Source organism: Chlorocebus sabaeus, chromosome 9, assembly GCF_047675955.1.
Source record: "Chlorocebus sabaeus isolate Y175 chromosome 9, mChlSab1.0.hap1, whole genome shotgun sequence".
Lineage (NCBI taxonomy): Eukaryota > Metazoa > Chordata > Mammalia > Primates > Cercopithecidae > Chlorocebus > Chlorocebus sabaeus.
This window is the reverse complement of record NC_132912.1, coordinates 89,859,736-89,878,570: the sequence shown is the minus strand read 5'-3', so window position 1 is coordinate 89,878,570 and position 18,835 is coordinate 89,859,736. Positions and strand designations below refer to the sequence as shown.

Sequence of the window (18,835 nt, the reverse complement as noted above, 5' to 3'; positions counted from 1 at the left end):
AGTGTCTATGCCATCCTCAAGGTAAACATTGCTAACGACTGCTTTGGGTTTGACACTTCTGTTGGATCTTTCCTTTTCTTTAATTAATGTTTGTGTGTACGTGGTACATATATTTATGGGGTACATGAAATGCTTTGATACAGGCATGCAATGCCTAATAATCACATCATGGAAAATGGGGTACCTATCCCTTCAAGCATTTATCCTTTGTGTTACAAACTGCTGGATCATTTTTTAATTATCTTTCACTAAAAGTCGCAAAGATACCAAACTTTAGATTGCAGCTTATTAAAGCATAAACAGCAACAGGTACTCAGCAACATCACCAGTATTCTCTCTGGTGTTTTCTTGATGTGTCTGCACCATATGAAGACATTAGTCTTGCATTTGGATGTTCATTGATTGACTTATTCACTAAACATTTACTGAGTTTCTTTGTATTAGTTGTTTATTGCTGTACAACAAATCGCCTAAAAACTTAGTGGCTTAAAACAACAATAATACATGTTGTTCAAGGTTTCTGTGCATCAGGATTCCCAGAGTGGCTTGGTTAGACGATTCTGACTTGTTTTAGAACAAGTTATATATCATCACTTCTGTGTCATGATGTGGCACTCAGATGCTGGCTAGGGCCGCAGTTGTTTGATGGCTTGACCAAGGCTGAAGAAATTACTTCTAAGGTTGCTCACTCAGATGGCTAGCAAGTTAGTGCTGACAGGATGCTTCCTATCCTCTTAGGTCTCTCCACAGGATTATTAGGGTGTCCTTGCATCATAGGGGATGGCTTCCCCTAGACCAACAAGTCTAAGAGTTCGTTTCAAGGTGTACTGAATTCTTCATCTGGGAAATGAGGTAGTAGAGTAGCTTAAAAACCTTTGCAGTTTCTGCTCACTATACCTGAGTTGCTTTTCCCCCAGATATTGCACAGCCAGCTTACTTTCTTCATCTAAGCCTCTGCTAAAAGAGTGCCCCTGTTTAGAAGATCTTTCCTCACTAACACCCACTAGTTTCTTTTTCCTTATGCAACAATATTTTTCTTCATAGCATTTATCACTCTATGATATAATATTTAATATTTATTTGCTTGCTTACTGTCTTTGTCTTTCATTAGAATAAAAATATCTTCAAGACAGGAACCTCATATATTCTTTTGCTTAGAGCACCTGTTGAATGATGCATGCATAAGAGTACTGGTTCTCTAGTTAGACGTGGGTCTGGAGTCTGGCTCTGCTACTTATTAGATCAACAGGCAAATTATTTAACTTTTGTATAATTCAATGTTCTCAGCTAAAAATGGGCTTAACAATACCTGTGTAGCTCTTGAAATTGTAATAAAGATTTTTAAATACGTACTATATATAACATACCTAGCATTGTGTTTGCTCATAGCAAGAATCCGTAAAATGTTAAGTATTGTTATTATTATTTCATTGTTATTACTATGATAATATCCTCAAACATAGAGGGGCCATTTGAAAGGAATGTTAATATAGTTTGGCTGTGTCCCCACCCAAATCACATCTTGAGTTTTAGTTCCCATAATCCCCATGTGTCGTGGGAGGGATCCCATGGGAGGTAATTGAATCATGGGGGTGGGTACCTCCATGCTGCTGTTCTCATGACAGTGAGTTCTCACAAGATCAGATGATTTTATAAGGGGCTTTCCCCTCTGTCACTCTGCACTTCTCCTTCCTGCCATCATGTGAAGAAGGATATGTTTACTTCCCCTTCTGCCATGATTATAAGTTTTCTGAGGCCTCCCCAGTCATGCTGAACTGTGAGTCAATTAAACCTCTTTTCTTCACAAATTACCCAGTCTTAGGTATGTCTTTATTAGCAGCATGAGAATGGATTCATACAGATGTTATTGGTATAGATCAGTGATTGAACTCATGAAAGCCTTTTCTCATGTTGAGCTCCTATGTTATCCCTCTTCTTAGTTCAATTACTTTTTTTCTTGAAGGTCCTGAACAGACTGCAGAGTAAATATGGCTCCCTGTACAGAAGAGACAATGTCATCCTGAGTGGCACTCACACTCATTCAGGTCCTGCAGGATATTTCCAGTATACTGTGTTTGTAATTGCCAGTGAAGGATTTAGCAATCGAACTTTTCAGCACATGGTCACAGGTATCTTGAAGGTAGGCAAAGAGCTCCAGAGGCAGCTGTTCTTTACCATTGCTTATAAGTATTTTAGGAGTGATTGGATGTGATATGAAGGGTCCCTATAGGATTTGAGTCTGAGCATAGTATTAGCATGTACCATTCTTTCTCCTCCCTGACCCTCTCTTAGCTTCTGGTTCTGAGCTATGGGCTGTTGGGGCTGAGGCATGGATGATTGGAAAAGAAGGCTTCTATGGGAGTAAGCCCGACGTAGTTATTTAAACAGACAGAAAACATTTTTTTTGGGGTTCTTTGTAGAGGGCACTACATAGTCTGTTCTTTGCACAAAGTCACACAAAGAGAAACCCATGAAGGAGCTAAAAGTAATTACAAATAATTCTAAGATTTTAAAATATTTCCCAAAGTACAAAGAGAATCCAACTTGGAAATACACATCCCAGTTTTTCAAGTTCTCTACTACAGATGCAGACCTCCGTGGCGCTCCTGACAAATACCCTTAAACTCCTCTCCTGTTTCTGGTTTGAGCTTATACTCCTCTCTTTTCTGTCTTCCAGCTTATTATTTTGTTGCATAGGATCCTTGCTAATGTTTTGCTTCATTTTATTGTATTCCAGGCTTATTCTCTATTTTTTTCTTACAGTGTCACCCCCAAAATTCAGGGATCCAGCTAGCATAGGCAGAAATTGCTTTACAATGATGTTTTGCAAACCGAGGCTTGCAATGTATTAAAGGCTTATGAAATCAATTGCATGGGTTGCAAAAAACATTACAAAAAAATGCTAAAAAATAGATTGTAAGATATAATGTATAACACACAGTCAGGGTATAGTTTGCTTTGTGAACTTTTGTTTTGGGATGCGTATGTTGATGTGTATTAAGCTATGATGAAAAATGTATTTCTCACTGTAGTTCACAGTCAAAAAAGTTTGAACAACTCTGCCTTGGTGGTAGAATGGCAAAGGTAGGGAGGTGGAAACACATGTTAGCAAAACTTGTATTAGTGTTGTAGGAGTCAAGTCTCCCATTTTGGCTATCTGAAGTGACAAATTGAGCTTCATTTAGCAGTCCGGAGAGACCAGCAGATGAGGCTTTTTGTGAGCGCAGGCATTAATCAGTACTGTGCTTCCACACAGCGTGGCATTTCCTTTATCTTAACCTTGAAAGCCATTTCTGTTTACCTCCAGAATGGCAACAGCAATGTGGTTCTCCAGCTTTTATCCCATAATGTGGACACATTAGAGACAAAGGAAATTGTTCACAGGGCTCTTCTGTTTGTATTGACTAAGTCATTATCCCCACTAGGATTTCTAAGCTTGTAACAGCTCCCTCTTTTTTAACCTTCAGAGCATTGACATAGCACACACAAATATGAAACCAGGTAAAATCTTCATCAATAAAGGAAGTGTGGACGGTGTGCAGATCAACAGAAGTCCCTATTCTTACCTTCAAAATCCGCAGTCAGAGAGAGCAAGGTGAGGAGAAATCTTCAAAATGATATCGTTTCATTCCCTTTAGGGAACAGCAACAAAATCTAAGTACAGGGCTGTTACTTGATGAATATGGTGAGGTCCTAAGAGAGTATTACAGCTACAGTGTCTTAGAAACATCTTTATAATCTAAGACAAGTAGAAACAAAAAGTGATGTAGAAACAAACACCAGTTTATTCAGGAATCTTTCCACTTTGTTGATTATGGGAGCCAGTGTGGATGTTGAAGTACTCTGGGCTTTGAAATCAGGAACAACTGTGGTCTCAGCTTAGTTTTATTGCTTTCTAATTATGCGACCTTTAGTGATTTACTTATCTTAATTTATTGTCACTCAGTTTCTTCATGAGTAAATGGAGATAAAAATGTGCACAATGCATATTTATTAAATTAATGAATAGCTCTTTTATTATGTGTTATCCAGAATAAATCATCTTAGTCCACAAGAGTGTGGCTAGACAGAGAAAATAAAAGGATAAAGAATGTGGACAGAAGAGTAAGAAATAAACCCACATATTTGAATGGAAAAACCAAGGGAGAGCATTATTTTGCCTTTTGTCTTTTTTTTTAAGTGGTGAACTAGGTTTGTGACAGAAGAGAAGTGCTTGGTTACTGTAACACTGTAAAATAATATCACAGTTTTAACTTGACCACTTGACATTTTACATTTTTCTGCATATTTTCCAATACCTTTCAAAGGAGATGATTTTTAGAAAATGTAATCTGATTTCCTTTGAGAGGACATAAAAGAACACTTAAGTTGCAGGTCTTGAATGCTTTTGATTTTGCAAATTCCCTGCTCTTTTAAAGAGATTTCATTAAAAATTGATATGAGTGGAAATTTCAAAGACAAATCTCTTTTGTAAGAAATACCTATATGTTATATAATATTGTATATTATATAAAAATATGTATATTTCAGCTCGAGTTACTTGACCCTAGTCCCCCAAACTTTGATTGCAATTACATACCCTTTCCTTAGCTGAGAAATGAGGTACTGGATGCAGTTCACAGAACCACTGTTTGTCAAGACATCTCACTTACTGAGAGGCATTTTTGTTTTTGTGTCAGCTGCTACTGTTCATCTTACATGAGGGTCAGTCTCTAACACAGAACTGACTGTGCTTTTCTGTTTTCCTGACTAGGTATTCTTCAAATACAGACAAGGAAATGGTAGTCTTGAAAATGGTAGATTTGAATGGAGATGACTTGGGCCTTATCAGGTACTCTATTTCCTTTTTAAAAATAATTCTGTCTGGGTAGCTTTTCTTAGTTAAAGAGAGGGGAAAAGAGACCAGAATAGTACCAGCACACACTGAGAATAAGTTGTGTGGTTAAGAGTCCAGGCTCTGGAGTCAGACACAACTGGGGTCCAGCCATAGGCCTTGTACGGGGTTCTCAGCTTCTCAGGGCTTAGTTCTGCACTTGCAAAACAGATTTAATATAGGGATGATAAATGAGGGATCTTGGTGAAGAGCTTGGCACAGCATCTCACATATGATGTAAAAACTCAATAAACATTAATGCTTATTATGTTATCAAGATCTCACATGTGGAGCTTCCATGATGGTAAACAGTTCTCTCCTAATAAAATGAAAAAACAATCTGACCAACCAGGAAAGTGATTATGTTTTTGAGATTATTTACCTGTGTTTCCCTAAAAGGATTAAGTCCAATATAGGACAATGCCAAGTAGGGATAAAATAGAACTGAGAACACCTAAAGGAAGCAAGTGAGGGAAAATTACAGCTGGGGCCAGCTTTTAGCACCATTATCTGGGAGTGACAGCATTTAAGAAAGCACATGGATTTTGTTTTCTTGAAAATAAGGCATTTGCATTCATATGTGATTTTGGTTACTGCAACTGGCCTGACTCAGCAATTGACTGGGTGGGTAGCATAGTTCCAGACTCTTTGACCTATGGACTTGCAAATGATACAGACATGCCCTAGGGAAGTATCAGATAGAGCTGGGTGCTAGAGTCAAATGGTTTGGGGTCACTTATTAGCAATGTGACTTTAGACAAGTTCTGTGACTGTCTTCCTGTTTCTCATCCCTAAGTATTTTTGAGCATACTGTGGGATAAAGTAAGTATTTAAAATGTTGATAATAATGATTAGATAGATGATAAAGGGTCTACCAAATAGAATTATAAAATATCTAAGTGAAAGATGCTATGTGAATAAAACTCGCAGTAAAAGTGACAAAAAAGTGGTGAAGAAAAACATTAAAAACTATGATTCACAGTTCACACACCAGAGTTGGCCCTAAAAGTAGGTGGAGAACAACATGATAATAAAAAGTTCAGGTCTTAAGGTAAGGTTAACTTGGCTTCAAATCCCAGCCCTCTGCCACTTACTAACTCTGTGGCCTGGAGAAAGTAACCTAATCCACTTAAACCTTAACTATCCTATTCGAAAATGGGAATATTAATACCTCATAGGGTTGTCTGAGGATTAAATGAGATAATGCATACACAACTCTAGTTCTGTGCCTAACACAGAAAAAAGTTTAATCATTTTAGCTAAAAAGGAATAGAAAACATATTCTACCTCTTCTAAATAATTCCATTATTAGAATGCTTGCAATTCTTAGCATTTGAGTTCCTCTTTTATGTTAAAAGTGAAGTCACTAAAAGCTCCCTAATAAAATTTGCTATGTGGGCTGACATAATAGGACTTATTCTTCTATTACAATGAATTTATCTCTTGATTAGTTGCCCCTTAGCATTTATTTAACTCAACACACTTTCTAAATGTCAGGCATGTAACTGTGTGAGTGGGGTATGTTATGATGAATAAGGCATGGTTTCTATCTATAAGGGTCTCACAAGCCGGTGGGGTGATTGGGGCAGGAGACAGAGATACATAGATAAACAAGTAACCATAACATGAACCAGATGACCAACAGCACTATCACATGAGCATAAATAATTCTGTGGGAGTTTGGAGGAGGTAGCCCTGAGTTTTTCCTGAGAGCACTGTGGAAGGCTTCCAAGAGAAAATGACATTTGAACTGGACCTTCAAGGAGTCATGGGATTTCTCATGGGGTCATGAAAAACAGACAGTCATGAGGCCAGAGTGTGGGTGAGGTCAGGGCGTGGGTAAGAGGTGTACTGGAAAGGTAAGACAGGTCCGGATTCTAGAGCACTTTAGTGGGGCATTCAGTTACAAGAAGGGCAGGATAAGAGCATATATCTCTGCTAGTTACACTGAGTATCCCAAATTTGTTGGGACAAGGAGATAGAGTCGCCCTTATAGTTTCTATTTAACTCTTGGCTGAAGGACCAAGACCATTTACAATTCCCTTTTAGTAGCGTTCGAACATTTTTTTTTTCTTTTTTTCCCTGAGACAAGCTCTTGCTCTGTTGCCTAGGCTGGAGAGCAATGGCGTGATCATAGCTCACTGCAGCCTCAAATTCCTAGGCTCAAGTGATCCTCCTACTTCAGCCTGCTTAGTAACTGGGACTACAGGCGCTCACCACCACATTTAGCTATTTTTTTTTTTTTTTCATTTTTTGTAGAAATGGGGTCTTGCTTGTTGCCCAGACTGATCTCAAACTCCTGGCCTCAAGTCATCTTCCACCTCGGCCTTCCAAAGTGCTTGGATTACAGGTGTGAGCTACTGCACCTGGTCAGTTTTTGAATCATTTAATAACTGCAACAGAAAATTCAAAAATACTATTCTTTTGGCCAGATGTTCTTTGCTTCCTTACATACAATTATAGCATGTATCTGGAAGTTCTTCGGTCAACTGTCAAGGTTATAGCAAATCTTTTCCATCTGTTGTGCTTAACACCCTGCAATAACTTTCCATTGTTTCTGTAGCGGCCGTATGTTATCTTTGATGTAATTGCTCCTGCAATTGCCTCTTGTTTCATAGTGTAATTGCTCTTTGAACACGTTAAAAATGATCCAAAATATAAAGTCAAATCTGGGCTGCTAAGTAACTCACCCACCACATGTAGGTGCCTGCTGTTAGACAGAATCCCAAGGTGAGAGGAGTTTGGAAGCACAGCAACTCAGAATCACAGAACATGGAGATGACCTAGTTCAACCTTCAGCAGAGGAGTAAGGGCCTAGAAAGGTGATGTGACCTGCCCAGCATCACAGCCAAGATTATCTTCTTCACAATGAAAACCATATTCGAGTTCATAATTCATTCCTTCTTACTTTCATTTTTGTTTTCAGTTTTTCATTCAGCAAGTCTGTACTAGGGACCTACTATGAGCCATGTAGTACCTCCTTGGAATGATGTATTCCCTGGCCTTGAAATCAGGAATCCAGTACCTTGGAATCTAGTACCCATATTTGTACTACTGGAATGAATCCCTTAAACTCTCTGAGACTCAGTGTCATATTTTCAAATGTGGCTATCATATCTTCTCTCCACACAGAAATTATTATGGGATACACTGATGAACAAATACACATGGAGTTGCTGCCCTTATAGGACTTCAGTCTACTGAAGGAGACAGCAGTCATACAGATAGGCATACAATACATGTAAAATTATAATTGGGCTCAGTGCTAAGAAAGGCAGATGTGTAGAACTATCTTAAAGGAATTTGACCTTGTCTGAGAGATTGGGAAAGGTTTCCCTGAGGAAGTGACAACAGCGGGAGCTGGGAACTGGAGTAGGAATTAACTGGAAAAATGGGGGGATTGGAAAAGAACATTTAACACAAATGGGGAAGCATTTGAAGAACTGGTAAAAGGTGTGTGTGGCTGGAGTGCAGGGGTCAATGGGGCAGGGTGATGCAAGACAAAGTAAGAGATAGAGATTAGATGGCATGACAAAGAATTTGTTGTTTTATACCAAGAGGAATAAAAACTCATTAAAGTGTTTCAAGCTTGGGTTGGGAGTTGGGGCTGTCGAAGGGTTGGGAAGAGTGTAGACTTGAGGAATGAAATAAAATTATATTCCTGGAACTGTTCCATGAACCATTAAGCCCTTTACAATTGTTAGACCACCATTTGCTCTAGTTGCTCTACGTCCGAAAAATCTATGGTAGAAAATTCTATGTCAGAAAAAAATTGCTATCTTGTGCCTTTTTCCCCTTACATGAAAGCATTCAATGTTTTTTCTCCAGACATGGAGAACATGTTTGGGATGTTCTGAATTGTGAATTAAAATATAAGCTGTGTAACATTTACAAAATTCACTTTGGGAGACTCTGTAAGGTACCCCAAAGGGTCTGTCATCCAATGGAGGAGAATAAACAGAACCTTGAGGGTCTCGGATGCAATAAGACACTATGTGTATGAAGAAAACATGAAAGGAGAAAGCAAAACAGGTTTCAAATGTCTACATCAAAAAGAAAGTCACAAGTGCAGATAATCTGAGTGGCAGTTGTGGTCAGTGGAAGAGGTACTACTCACACAGCTACACTTACAAAGGCAGCTCTGAGACAGGTGAGGAGGCTGACTTATTTCTTCAAGGATACTGCAATTGAAAAGGCTTTGTCTTGCTTTTCTTCTCTTTGCCTTCCTCTTTTCTTCTGCCAAGTTTTCTTCCTTGAATTTGCAGCGTCACATGGACTCCTCTTCTCCTTCCTTCTTCTCCTTCCTCTTCTTTTCTTCTTCCTCCTCCTCTCTCCTCATCTCCCTTCTCCTCCTTTTCCTCTTCCTCCTCTCCTATTTTCTTCTCTCCTCTCCATTGCCTTCTATTTATATATTGCAAACTTTTTATTCTTATAGTCAGTGGTCTTGTAAGGGGGCCCTTTAAAAGCATATTTTTAAGATGACAAGGGCAGTGATTTGTGTAAGCTATTTGAATCATTTGTGTAAAAAGTTAGAAAAATCCTATTTGTGCTATTACACTAATTTATTCGAATGGTATTGACTTACAGAACTCAGTTGCAGTATATATAAAAATCTTCTCTTTCATCTATGACTATGACTTCTTTATTTAAAAATTTTTTTACATAAAATATTTTGTTTTTAATTGACACAGAATAATTGAATTATTTTTCTTAAATTGTAATGTCTGACTATTTATTCTCTGTGGCTTTCTCTATTCCAACTCTACACTTTCCCCTCCGTCCACTTAACCCCACTCAAATAGCAAATGCTGAAACTTTAGTGACTGCCCTCTGTCAAACCATTCTTGTTCTCTTGTTTTCATCTCATCTTGTCTTTGTCTTCCTAAATGCCTTCTCTATCATTAGCATGAATGCTGGTTTATAAAGCCTTCCTCTCTGTTTATTTTATTTATTGCTTTTATTTAAAAAATAAATAGAGACAGGGTCTCGCTATGTTGCCTAGATGGGTCTTGAAGTCCTGGCCTCAAGGGATCCTCCCACCTTAACATTTCAGAGTGTTGGGATCACAGGCCTGAGCCATTGTGCTTGGCCTCTGCTTTCTGTTTCTACATCTTTCACTGAACCTCTTTTTCTTGTTCTGCTCCATGTTGTGAAACTTGATGCTGTCTTCCTGCTCTAACTTTACTTTCTGCTTGCCTGTATTCTTCTTCAGTGGGGCTTGGTCATGGTTGTGCAGTGATCTTTCATCCTGGGTCAGGTTCACCCCCCTCCCCTGCCCGGTAGGTGAAGGTGCCTAATAAGGACTTTTTGATGACAAAGATGATGACTGTTGACTGATAACAGAGATTGATCACCCTTGTGTAGTTTAAACTGTCCCAAATTTAGAAACCAAAGTCATAAAAAAACAGTTGGCTGAAGATATTGGACAACTTGTTAGATTTCTGGAAAGTTCTTACTTAACCTGAAAAAAATCTGGGAGATTATTATTTTTTTCTAAGTTTTTTTTTTCAGTATAAAAATAGTGTGTGCTTACCATAGAAAACTTGAAAAATAAAGAAAGTAGAAAGGAAGGAAAAATTAAATTAAATTATACTACCTCAAATCAATCATGGTTAATATTCAGGTGCATTTGCTTCTGTTCATTTTTCTATGTAGAACATATAATAGGAAATACACATGACTAAAAGGTCTTTCTGTAAATGTGGATGCTCACTTGATTTCACTCACTGTGCACTAGAAGCTTTAAAATACTATAAAAATATTAACAGTGTTATCTCCATGTACTGAGACCATCAAGTATCTGTTTGTTTTTGTAGTGATCCTCTTCTTATCTAATACTTTTTTTGTCTTAAAGTCTACATAGTCTGTTAATGTGGCTAACGCAGAATTTGCCATGTATATTTTTCTGCAATTTTCTTTGAACTTTTCTTTGTTCTTACGTTTTAAGGGTGTCTCTTATGAATATCATATAGCTTTAGTTATTTCTTTTATACTCTGACAATCTTTGTTTTTCAAGCAAATTTAATGTATTTTCAGGAATTGTGATGATCATATCTGAGCTTTTCTGTATCTCCTCACTTTGTGCTATTTGTCTCACCTTTTCAGTGCTTCGTTTTCCTCCTCTCTCACCTCTTACGTTTTTTGGATTAATAGTTATTTTTAAAATATATATTTAAATGGCAGATTGTAGTTTATAAAAATGGCTGCAACAACACAATAATTGCCCTTATTCCACGTTTTATCCAAAGTGACCTTGCCACTCTCCATTAAAAGGTGGAGATTATTTTCCTAGTTCTTGAACTTTGGCTGGTCCTGTGACTGCTTTGAGCAATAGAACAATGCAGAAATGATACTGTGCCAGTGTTGGGCATAGTTTTTTTTTTTAATAGACTTTATTATTATTTTAATTAATAAACTGTATTTTTAAAAGCAGTTTCAGGTTTACAGCAAAATTGAGCAGGAAGTACAGAGAGTTCCCATATGCACCTTTTTCCAATACATGCCCAGCCTCCCCAACTATCAGTATCCCCCAGCAGAGTGGTACATTCCTTACAACTGATGAACCTACATTGACACATCATTATCACCCATAGTTTACCTTAGGGTTCATTCTTGGTGCTGTATCAAGTAATTTTTAAAATCTTCTTTTCTTTTATATATTTTCTAAAATTTCCACAGTAAGAAAAAAAATTAAAAAGTAAAAAAATCATCTGGGGATCCTGACACTCAGAGATAGCGTCACAGTCTTTCAGACTTTTACTAAGCACATTTATACTTTTTTCTAAAAAAGTGGGATTTTATTATATTTACAGTTTGTTAACTATTTTTTTAATTTAGCAGTACCTTATGAATATCTTTCAATGTCAGTTGGTATTTTTTAAATCACCATTTAAAAACTGCTATGTAGTATTCCATTCTATGTGTCATACTGTACTCAACTAATCAGCAATCATTTGTTATTTAGGTTGTTTTCAGTGTTTTCCGTCATAAAATACATCATAATAAGCATTTTTTTTTGAGACAGCGTCTTGCTCTGTTGCCCAGGCTGGAGTGCAGTGGTGCAATCTTGGCTCACTGCAACCTCCACCTCCTGGGTTCAAGCGATTCTCTTGCCTCTGCCTCCTGAGTAGCTGGGATTGCAGGCACACACCACCACGCCGGGCTAAGTTTTGTAGTTTTTTAGTGGAGACGGGATTTCACCATGTTGGCCAGGCTAGTCTCAAACTCCTGGCCTCAAGTGATCTGCCTGCCTCGGCCTCCCAAAGTGTTGAGATTACAGGCATGAGCCACCACGCCCAGCCTATGATAAGCATTCTTGAACGGATACATATTTGCCAATGATTTCCTTAAGCTAAATTGCTAGAATGGGATTCCTGAGCCAAAGAGAATGTTTATATTTTAAAGCTTTTCCTATAAATTGCCAAACACTCCTTTGTTGGTTTACTCTCCCGTTACTCAAATATGAGCAGAATGTTGTTTGTCATACTCTTGCCAAAATTAGTATTATCATGCTTTACAATTGTTGCCAAGTAACAGGCTTAAAAAAGTCAAATCACTGTTGTTTTCCTTTGAATTTCTTCAATTCATGGTTTGGCTCAATTAAAAAAGCAATACTCTATTGGCCATTTCCTGTTTCTTGTTGATCACTTACCATGTAATGTGCAAGGATTTTTAAATTTTTTTATTGTTATTTTTTGAGATAGTCTCGCCCTGTCACCCAGGCTGGAGTGCAGTGACATGATCTTGGCTCACTGCAACCTCCGTCTCCCGGGGGTTCAAGTGATTCTCCTGCCTCAGCCTCCCGAGTAGCTGGGATTACAGGTGTGTGCTGTCACTCCCGGCTAATTTTTGTATTTTTAGTAGAGATGGGATTTTGCATGTTGACCAGGCTGGTTTCGAACTCCTGCCTCGGCCTCCCAAAGTGCTGGGATTAAAGGTGTGGTGCAGGGATTTTGACTGCTATAACTTAATGAAATTTACTCTTATGAGATATTTCTCCAATATTGTTATTTAGAAGGACTTTTTCATTCAGGATTTTTGAAGATAACAAAAGGATTCCTTGAGAATGTACATCTCTTCTCTGGGGTGGAGATGGTAGAAATATTCTGCAGGATACTTGTCCCAGGTGTGCCTGTAACTTGAGGAGGGCTCTTCTGGCTAGAGCTCATTGTCTTTTTAAAATCTGAGCAGTCCAGTGTGTATTCTTTTCTTCTGTTGGTTTAAAATTTAGCTTGCCCTTTGGGTAAAAGTCTGGGCCCAATAATCCTTCCCGTATGAGACGATGAAACACCCTTTCCTCTTCTTCTCCAGTTTGCGGCGGGTTGGGGTGAGGATGATTGTGAGCTACTGAAAACGAGGGTGTGAAGGTAATTAATGGCAGGTGCCACACAAGATAGAACGTGAAATTCCAGTGGCTGAACACATTGAAGACTTATTTTCCACTCATGGAAAGTCTAATGAAGATTGGATAGTCCTTCTGCACACGTGTTAATAGTCAGAGCTATTCACACGCCCCTCCTTGCAAATGAGACTGGGAAATAGAAGAGCACATGGGCATTTTGTGAGCACTCATGTCCCTGTCACAAGAGGGCAGGCTCTCCTCACTGAATCATTTCATGCCCATACCACGTGGGTTGAATATACTTGTGTTGTGAATGTTGAACACTGCCCCCATATATTTAACATTGTATTAATCTTACGAATCATAGATATATGTGTGTGTATATATATATATTTATTTATGCTTAGAGCTTTTTGTCTCTTTCCCTTATCATCATTATCATCATCTGCAGCTGCAGCAGCAGTAGTATCAGTATAGCGTCACCCACATTCTCGTAGTAAACATTTATTCCATTCTTGGTATCAGCCAGTCTTTGTGCTAAGCACCTCACATGTATTAGTTATTTTAATTGTCAAATGCAGATACTACTATTATCATTATGTTACAGGTATGAACACTGAGGTTCAAATAAATTAAGTAACTCATGTCTGACCCCAGAGCTGGTATTTTCAGCTACTGTAATATAATATTAGCCTCTGTATTAGTTTCCTAGGGAAGACACACATTATCAAAGACTAGGTGATTTAAAACAACAGAAATTTATTCTCTCACAGGTCAGGAGGCCAGAAATCTAAATTCAAGGCATTAGCAGGGTTGGTTCCTTCTGGAGACTCTGAGGGGGGAATCTGTTCCATGCATCTCTTTTAGCTTCTAGTAGTTCCCATCAATCCTTGGCTTCATTGGCTTGTAGACACATGCCCCCAATCTGTGCCCCCATCTTCATATCACCTTCTTCTCTATGTCTCTGGGTGTCTCTCTGTTCCTTTCCTCTTGTTGTGAGGACGCTAGTCATTGGATTCAGAGCCTACATGCAGTCAGTATAATATCACTTAATCTTTACCTTGATTACATCTATAAAACCCATATTTGTAAGTCAGTCACATTCTGAGGTTCCAGATGAGCATGCATTTTCCAGTGACACTATTCAGCCCATTACAGCCTCCTATATTTTATTTACTGAAGAGCTCCCATGTTGCTATGAATCTTCTGAACAGTACCTTTGAATGGGTCCACAGTATTCTATTTCCCTATTTGTGGACGTTTAGGTCGGGGAGGGCCATGCTAGCACATAGAACCTTTGTCTAAGTTACACAAGTGCATCCTCTTTTCTGGGCTGGCTGAAGTGCCTGGCTCCGTGAGCTGCACAGAGGCTGGCTTTAACCCCTTACCCGCTTTGCCAGTGTTCTTTGTACAGGACACAACTTGCACACTGGACAGGGAAGCCCGGGTCTGAGTGTATGGAACCTGCTTTTCTCTTTGTTTCGGAGTAGGACACACACAATGTCTGAATTAAGGGTCACTAGAGATCCTTTTCTCCAAATACCTCCTTTACACAGAAGGAAAAAAAATTGTAGTGTTTTATATTAATATGTTGTTTACTGATTCATAAAGTATAGTTGAAATCTATTTTTCAGTCTCAATAATTTTTAAATTTTAGTCCAGAAATTTTGACTAACTTTGCTACAAACTAGGATAAGGTCCCCAATCTCTTGACTTTCTGCAGTACTTTTAATTACATCATGCTGATTCAAGTAGCACTTTACTTCCTATTTTACATTTAGCTGTGACATAAGCATTATTTTAAAATGCTTACTATCAGAGATGTATTCATCCTTTTATGTCTGAATTCTTAACTTCTGAAACTAAAGCTTTCTTCCTTTCTTTTGAACTTTGCTTTGAAGAATATTTTTTGGCCAGATAAAAATGTTTTAAAATTAAAATGATCACCTTTCTACCTATCTTTATAAATATTCATCCATAACTATAGTACTTTGGTTCCTGTGACAAGTTTACTATTTTAATAGTGCACATTTCAAAGGACAAAGGAGGAAAAATATGACATCTTCCTTTCCTTCAATTTAAATAAATTTTTTCTGAACACTTATTTTATTTTAATTTTCTAGAGAAAAAGTTCAATTTATTTTCTAAGGCTTAAAATAAATGGAATAAAGAAGAAATCAAGCCAGGTGTGGTGGCTCATCCCTGTAAAACCAGCACTTTAGGAAGGTGAGGCAGGAGGATCACTTGAGTTCTGGAGTTGGACATCAGCCTGGGCAACATAGTGAGACCCCCATCTCTACAAAAAATAAAAAGAATTACCTAGGCATGGTGGTGAACATCTGTAGTGCCGGCTACTTGGGAGGCTGAGGTGGGAGGACCACTTGAGTCTGGAAGGTCAAGGCTGAAGTGAGCCACAATTGCACCACTGCACCCCAGCCTGGGCAACAGAGTGAGATGCTTTGTCAAAAGAAGAAGAATAAATCAAGTCTATATCTAACTAGTAGATTGAAATTCTCAGCACATGCTTTCTCCACAGATACCATTGTGGCCAATTGTGTAAGGTCCTTGATGGTAGGAAATGCATCTGACTCCTCTTTACGATCCTTCACACAATGCCTATCAACATGGTTCCCAATAAATTCATGTTGATTGGATGAATGATACAACTGCCATCTTTCCTTGTCCATATCCATTCTGCTCTGGCCACCCTAACTACCCATTCTCTGAACACAGGGCCCTCCTTCACATCTCCATGCCTTTACAGATGTTATTTCCTCTGCTAGGAATACTTCTTCTCTAGTGATTCCTTTGCCTAGCTCTTCCTCATCTTTTAAGATCCACCTCAAGTGTCACATCTTTTGTGAAGCATTTCTCAAGGCCAAGATGGTGCCTCATTCATCTTTATGTTCCTTTTGGCTGGCACAGAGTCAAAGTTAACTACATGTGTAGTGAATGAGCAAGTGAATGAAGAGAAGGGACAGAGCCAGGATTCCACAGTGGATAAGAGCATATATCTCTATATCTATCTATCTATCTATCTATCTATCTATCTATCTATCTATCTATGTATCTATCTACACACACACACACACACACACACACACACACACACACACACACACACATATAACCTGAATTCATTGCCCTGCTTCTTGACTTACCACTGTGTGACCTAGGTCAAGTGGTCACACTGTTACCAGTCCCAGTGTTACCACTCTGGGACTGAGTTTTCTTAGTTGTAGAATGAAGATAATGATAGTACTTGACTCAAAGGTTCCTGTGAGAATAGAATGAGATCTTGTACATATAGTCCTTTGTCTAATAAGAGCTAAATAATAGTCATTGTCAGCAGAATTGTTCTATAGTTTTTCTTTGATTGTAATGGAAATATTCAGTGTTGGCTGAAGCTGGCTGACCTCAGCATGATGGTATCAGATGGAAATGTTTTGATTGGGAAGCCAAAATGCCACCACTGCATTTTCTTCCAAACTAAAGAAACTCCAGTAAAGCAAAATCCATGTAACTGGAAAACACTAGTTGGTTAGAATTTCCTGATACTTGAGTTCTAAGAGAAAGAGACAAACCACACACACAAACCTAATAGAAGAATATTCCTAAATGTAAACACCTTGCAAGTAACTGCGAGGGGATAACTCTAGGATATCTTCAGACTAAAAAATGTTTATTCCTTAGCACAGGGGCAAATAGCCATCTCAGGAACTGAATTCAGCTCACTCATTGGTGATTTGGCTTGACATTGTGTTTTGAAAAATTCAAAATGTATGCCAACATGAAAAAGGAAACTATATAGAAATTTTTGAATACATACTAATTACGGTAATTAATGTGATGAATCTCCATGTAACTTATTGCCCAGCTTAAATAATTAGCAGGACTGTCATTCTGTTTTATCCTTCCTCTCCCCCAATCCCCCTTCTTTTTTTGTTTTTGTTTTTGGCTAGAATATTTAAAAGCAAATACCAGGACATCATACACTTCTTTTTTAAAAATTTACATTTTATTTTAAGTTCAGGGGTACATTTACAGGCTGGTTACATAGGTAAATGTGTGTCATGGGGCTTCGTTGTACAGATTATTTCATCGCCCAGTTATTAAGCCTAGTACCCATTAGTTATTTTTCCTGATCTTCTCCCCTCTTCTACCCCTCGCTCTCCAATAGACCCCAGTGTCTGTTGGTCCATGTGTTCTCATCATTCAGTTCCCACCTATAAGTGAGAACATGTGGTATTTGGTTTTCTGTTCCTGTGTTTGTTTGCTAAAGATAATGGCCTCGAGCTCCATCTATGTTCTTGCAAAGGACATAATCTTGTTCTTTTAATGGCTGCCAAGTATTCCACGGTGTATACATACCATATTTCCTTTATCTGGCCTATCATTGATGGGCATTGAGGTTGATTTCATGTCTTGCTATTGTGAATTGTGCTGCAACGAACATATGTGTGCATGTGTCTTTAGATATATTTCACTCAGAAATATTTCAGTGTGTATCTCCATCAGATAAAGACTTTAAAAAATATGTAACCCCAATCATTTATTACAACCAACAAAATTAAAATTAATTTCTTAATATGATCTGATACCCAATCTGTGTTCGGTCTTCCCTGATTATACCAAAAAGTCTTGTTTTTGTTGTTTCAAATAGTTATTTTGTTTGAATCAGACCACAAACTACATTTGTTGGCTACATGTCTTAAGTCTCTTAATGTATAGCAGTTCTCGTCCTTTGTTTCCATGCCATTTACTTCCTGAAGAATTTTAAAGTTGATAAATGAATATGAAAACATGGATTTGTGACTCCTTTTGAATAAATGAGAAGAGCTGGCAGCACTGGTTTATACTCCCATAAGGCAATACTTGGCTGGAGCTGAGTAAAGGCTGTGAACTTTAGACACTGCAAGTTTTCTACAGTCCACACCAGTCCCTATTGTACCAACTAGTATGACTCATTTGTGTTGCCTGCCTAGCAGCGCCAGTGGGCTTTGAGCAGGCCACCTCAGCCCCACGTCTGCTTCTGATAGGCAATAAGAACTGATGCTTGAAAGATGATCTTAAAGTCCTAAACCCTTTCTAGCCATTAAGTAGATGCTTAGTTTTGTGCATTACATTGCTTAGGAAGGCATGTAAGCGAAAACATTTAAAGATTTTTCAACGAAAAATTGAATCAACAATTTTTTAAAAAAAATCTAAGTTAACCTGACACTTTATGAACTGGCATCTCTCTTTTCTTGAGCGTTCCAGTTAATCTGCTTTACTGTCTTCCACTCTGTAAATATCCTTTTCACCTGTGTGAGGGTTTGAACCTACAAAGACCACTGGACACAGTGTCACAAGACCCAGACTTGAGTCCTGGGCCTCTATGAGCAGTGGACCATTATTTTGCTTCTCTGGGTCACCTGTGCAGAGTAGAGGTAAAACAGCCTGTCTCTCAGAGTTGTTGTGAAGTTCAAATAGGGTAACAGGTGTGAAATTAGTTTGTAAACTGTATAGCTTTATGCTTAAACAAGGTATTACTAGGCATAAGGATATACTGAATTATGCATCACATCCTCTTTCACGCCTCTGTGCATTTACCCTGCTGTTTCCTCTCCCTGTAATGCCCT

The 18,835-nt window shown here is 38.2% G+C and overlaps 1 protein-coding gene across 2 annotated transcripts in view; it reads left to right on the top strand.

Moving 5' to 3' along the window:
* ASAH2 (N-acylsphingosine amidohydrolase 2) overlaps positions 1–18,835 on the top strand; it is a 70,041-nt gene that overhangs the window by 11,842 nt on the left and 39,364 nt on the right. For both annotated transcript variants that reach the window (XM_038009218.2, XM_007963452.3), the window contains exons 4-6: positions 1,964–2,140; positions 3,468–3,595; positions 4,754–4,831. In XM_038009218.2, the coding sequence (XP_037865146.2) occupies positions 1,964–2,140; positions 3,468–3,595; positions 4,754–4,831 (383 nt within the window). The remainder of the gene's footprint in view (positions 1–1,963; positions 2,141–3,467; positions 3,596–4,753; positions 4,832–18,835) is intronic.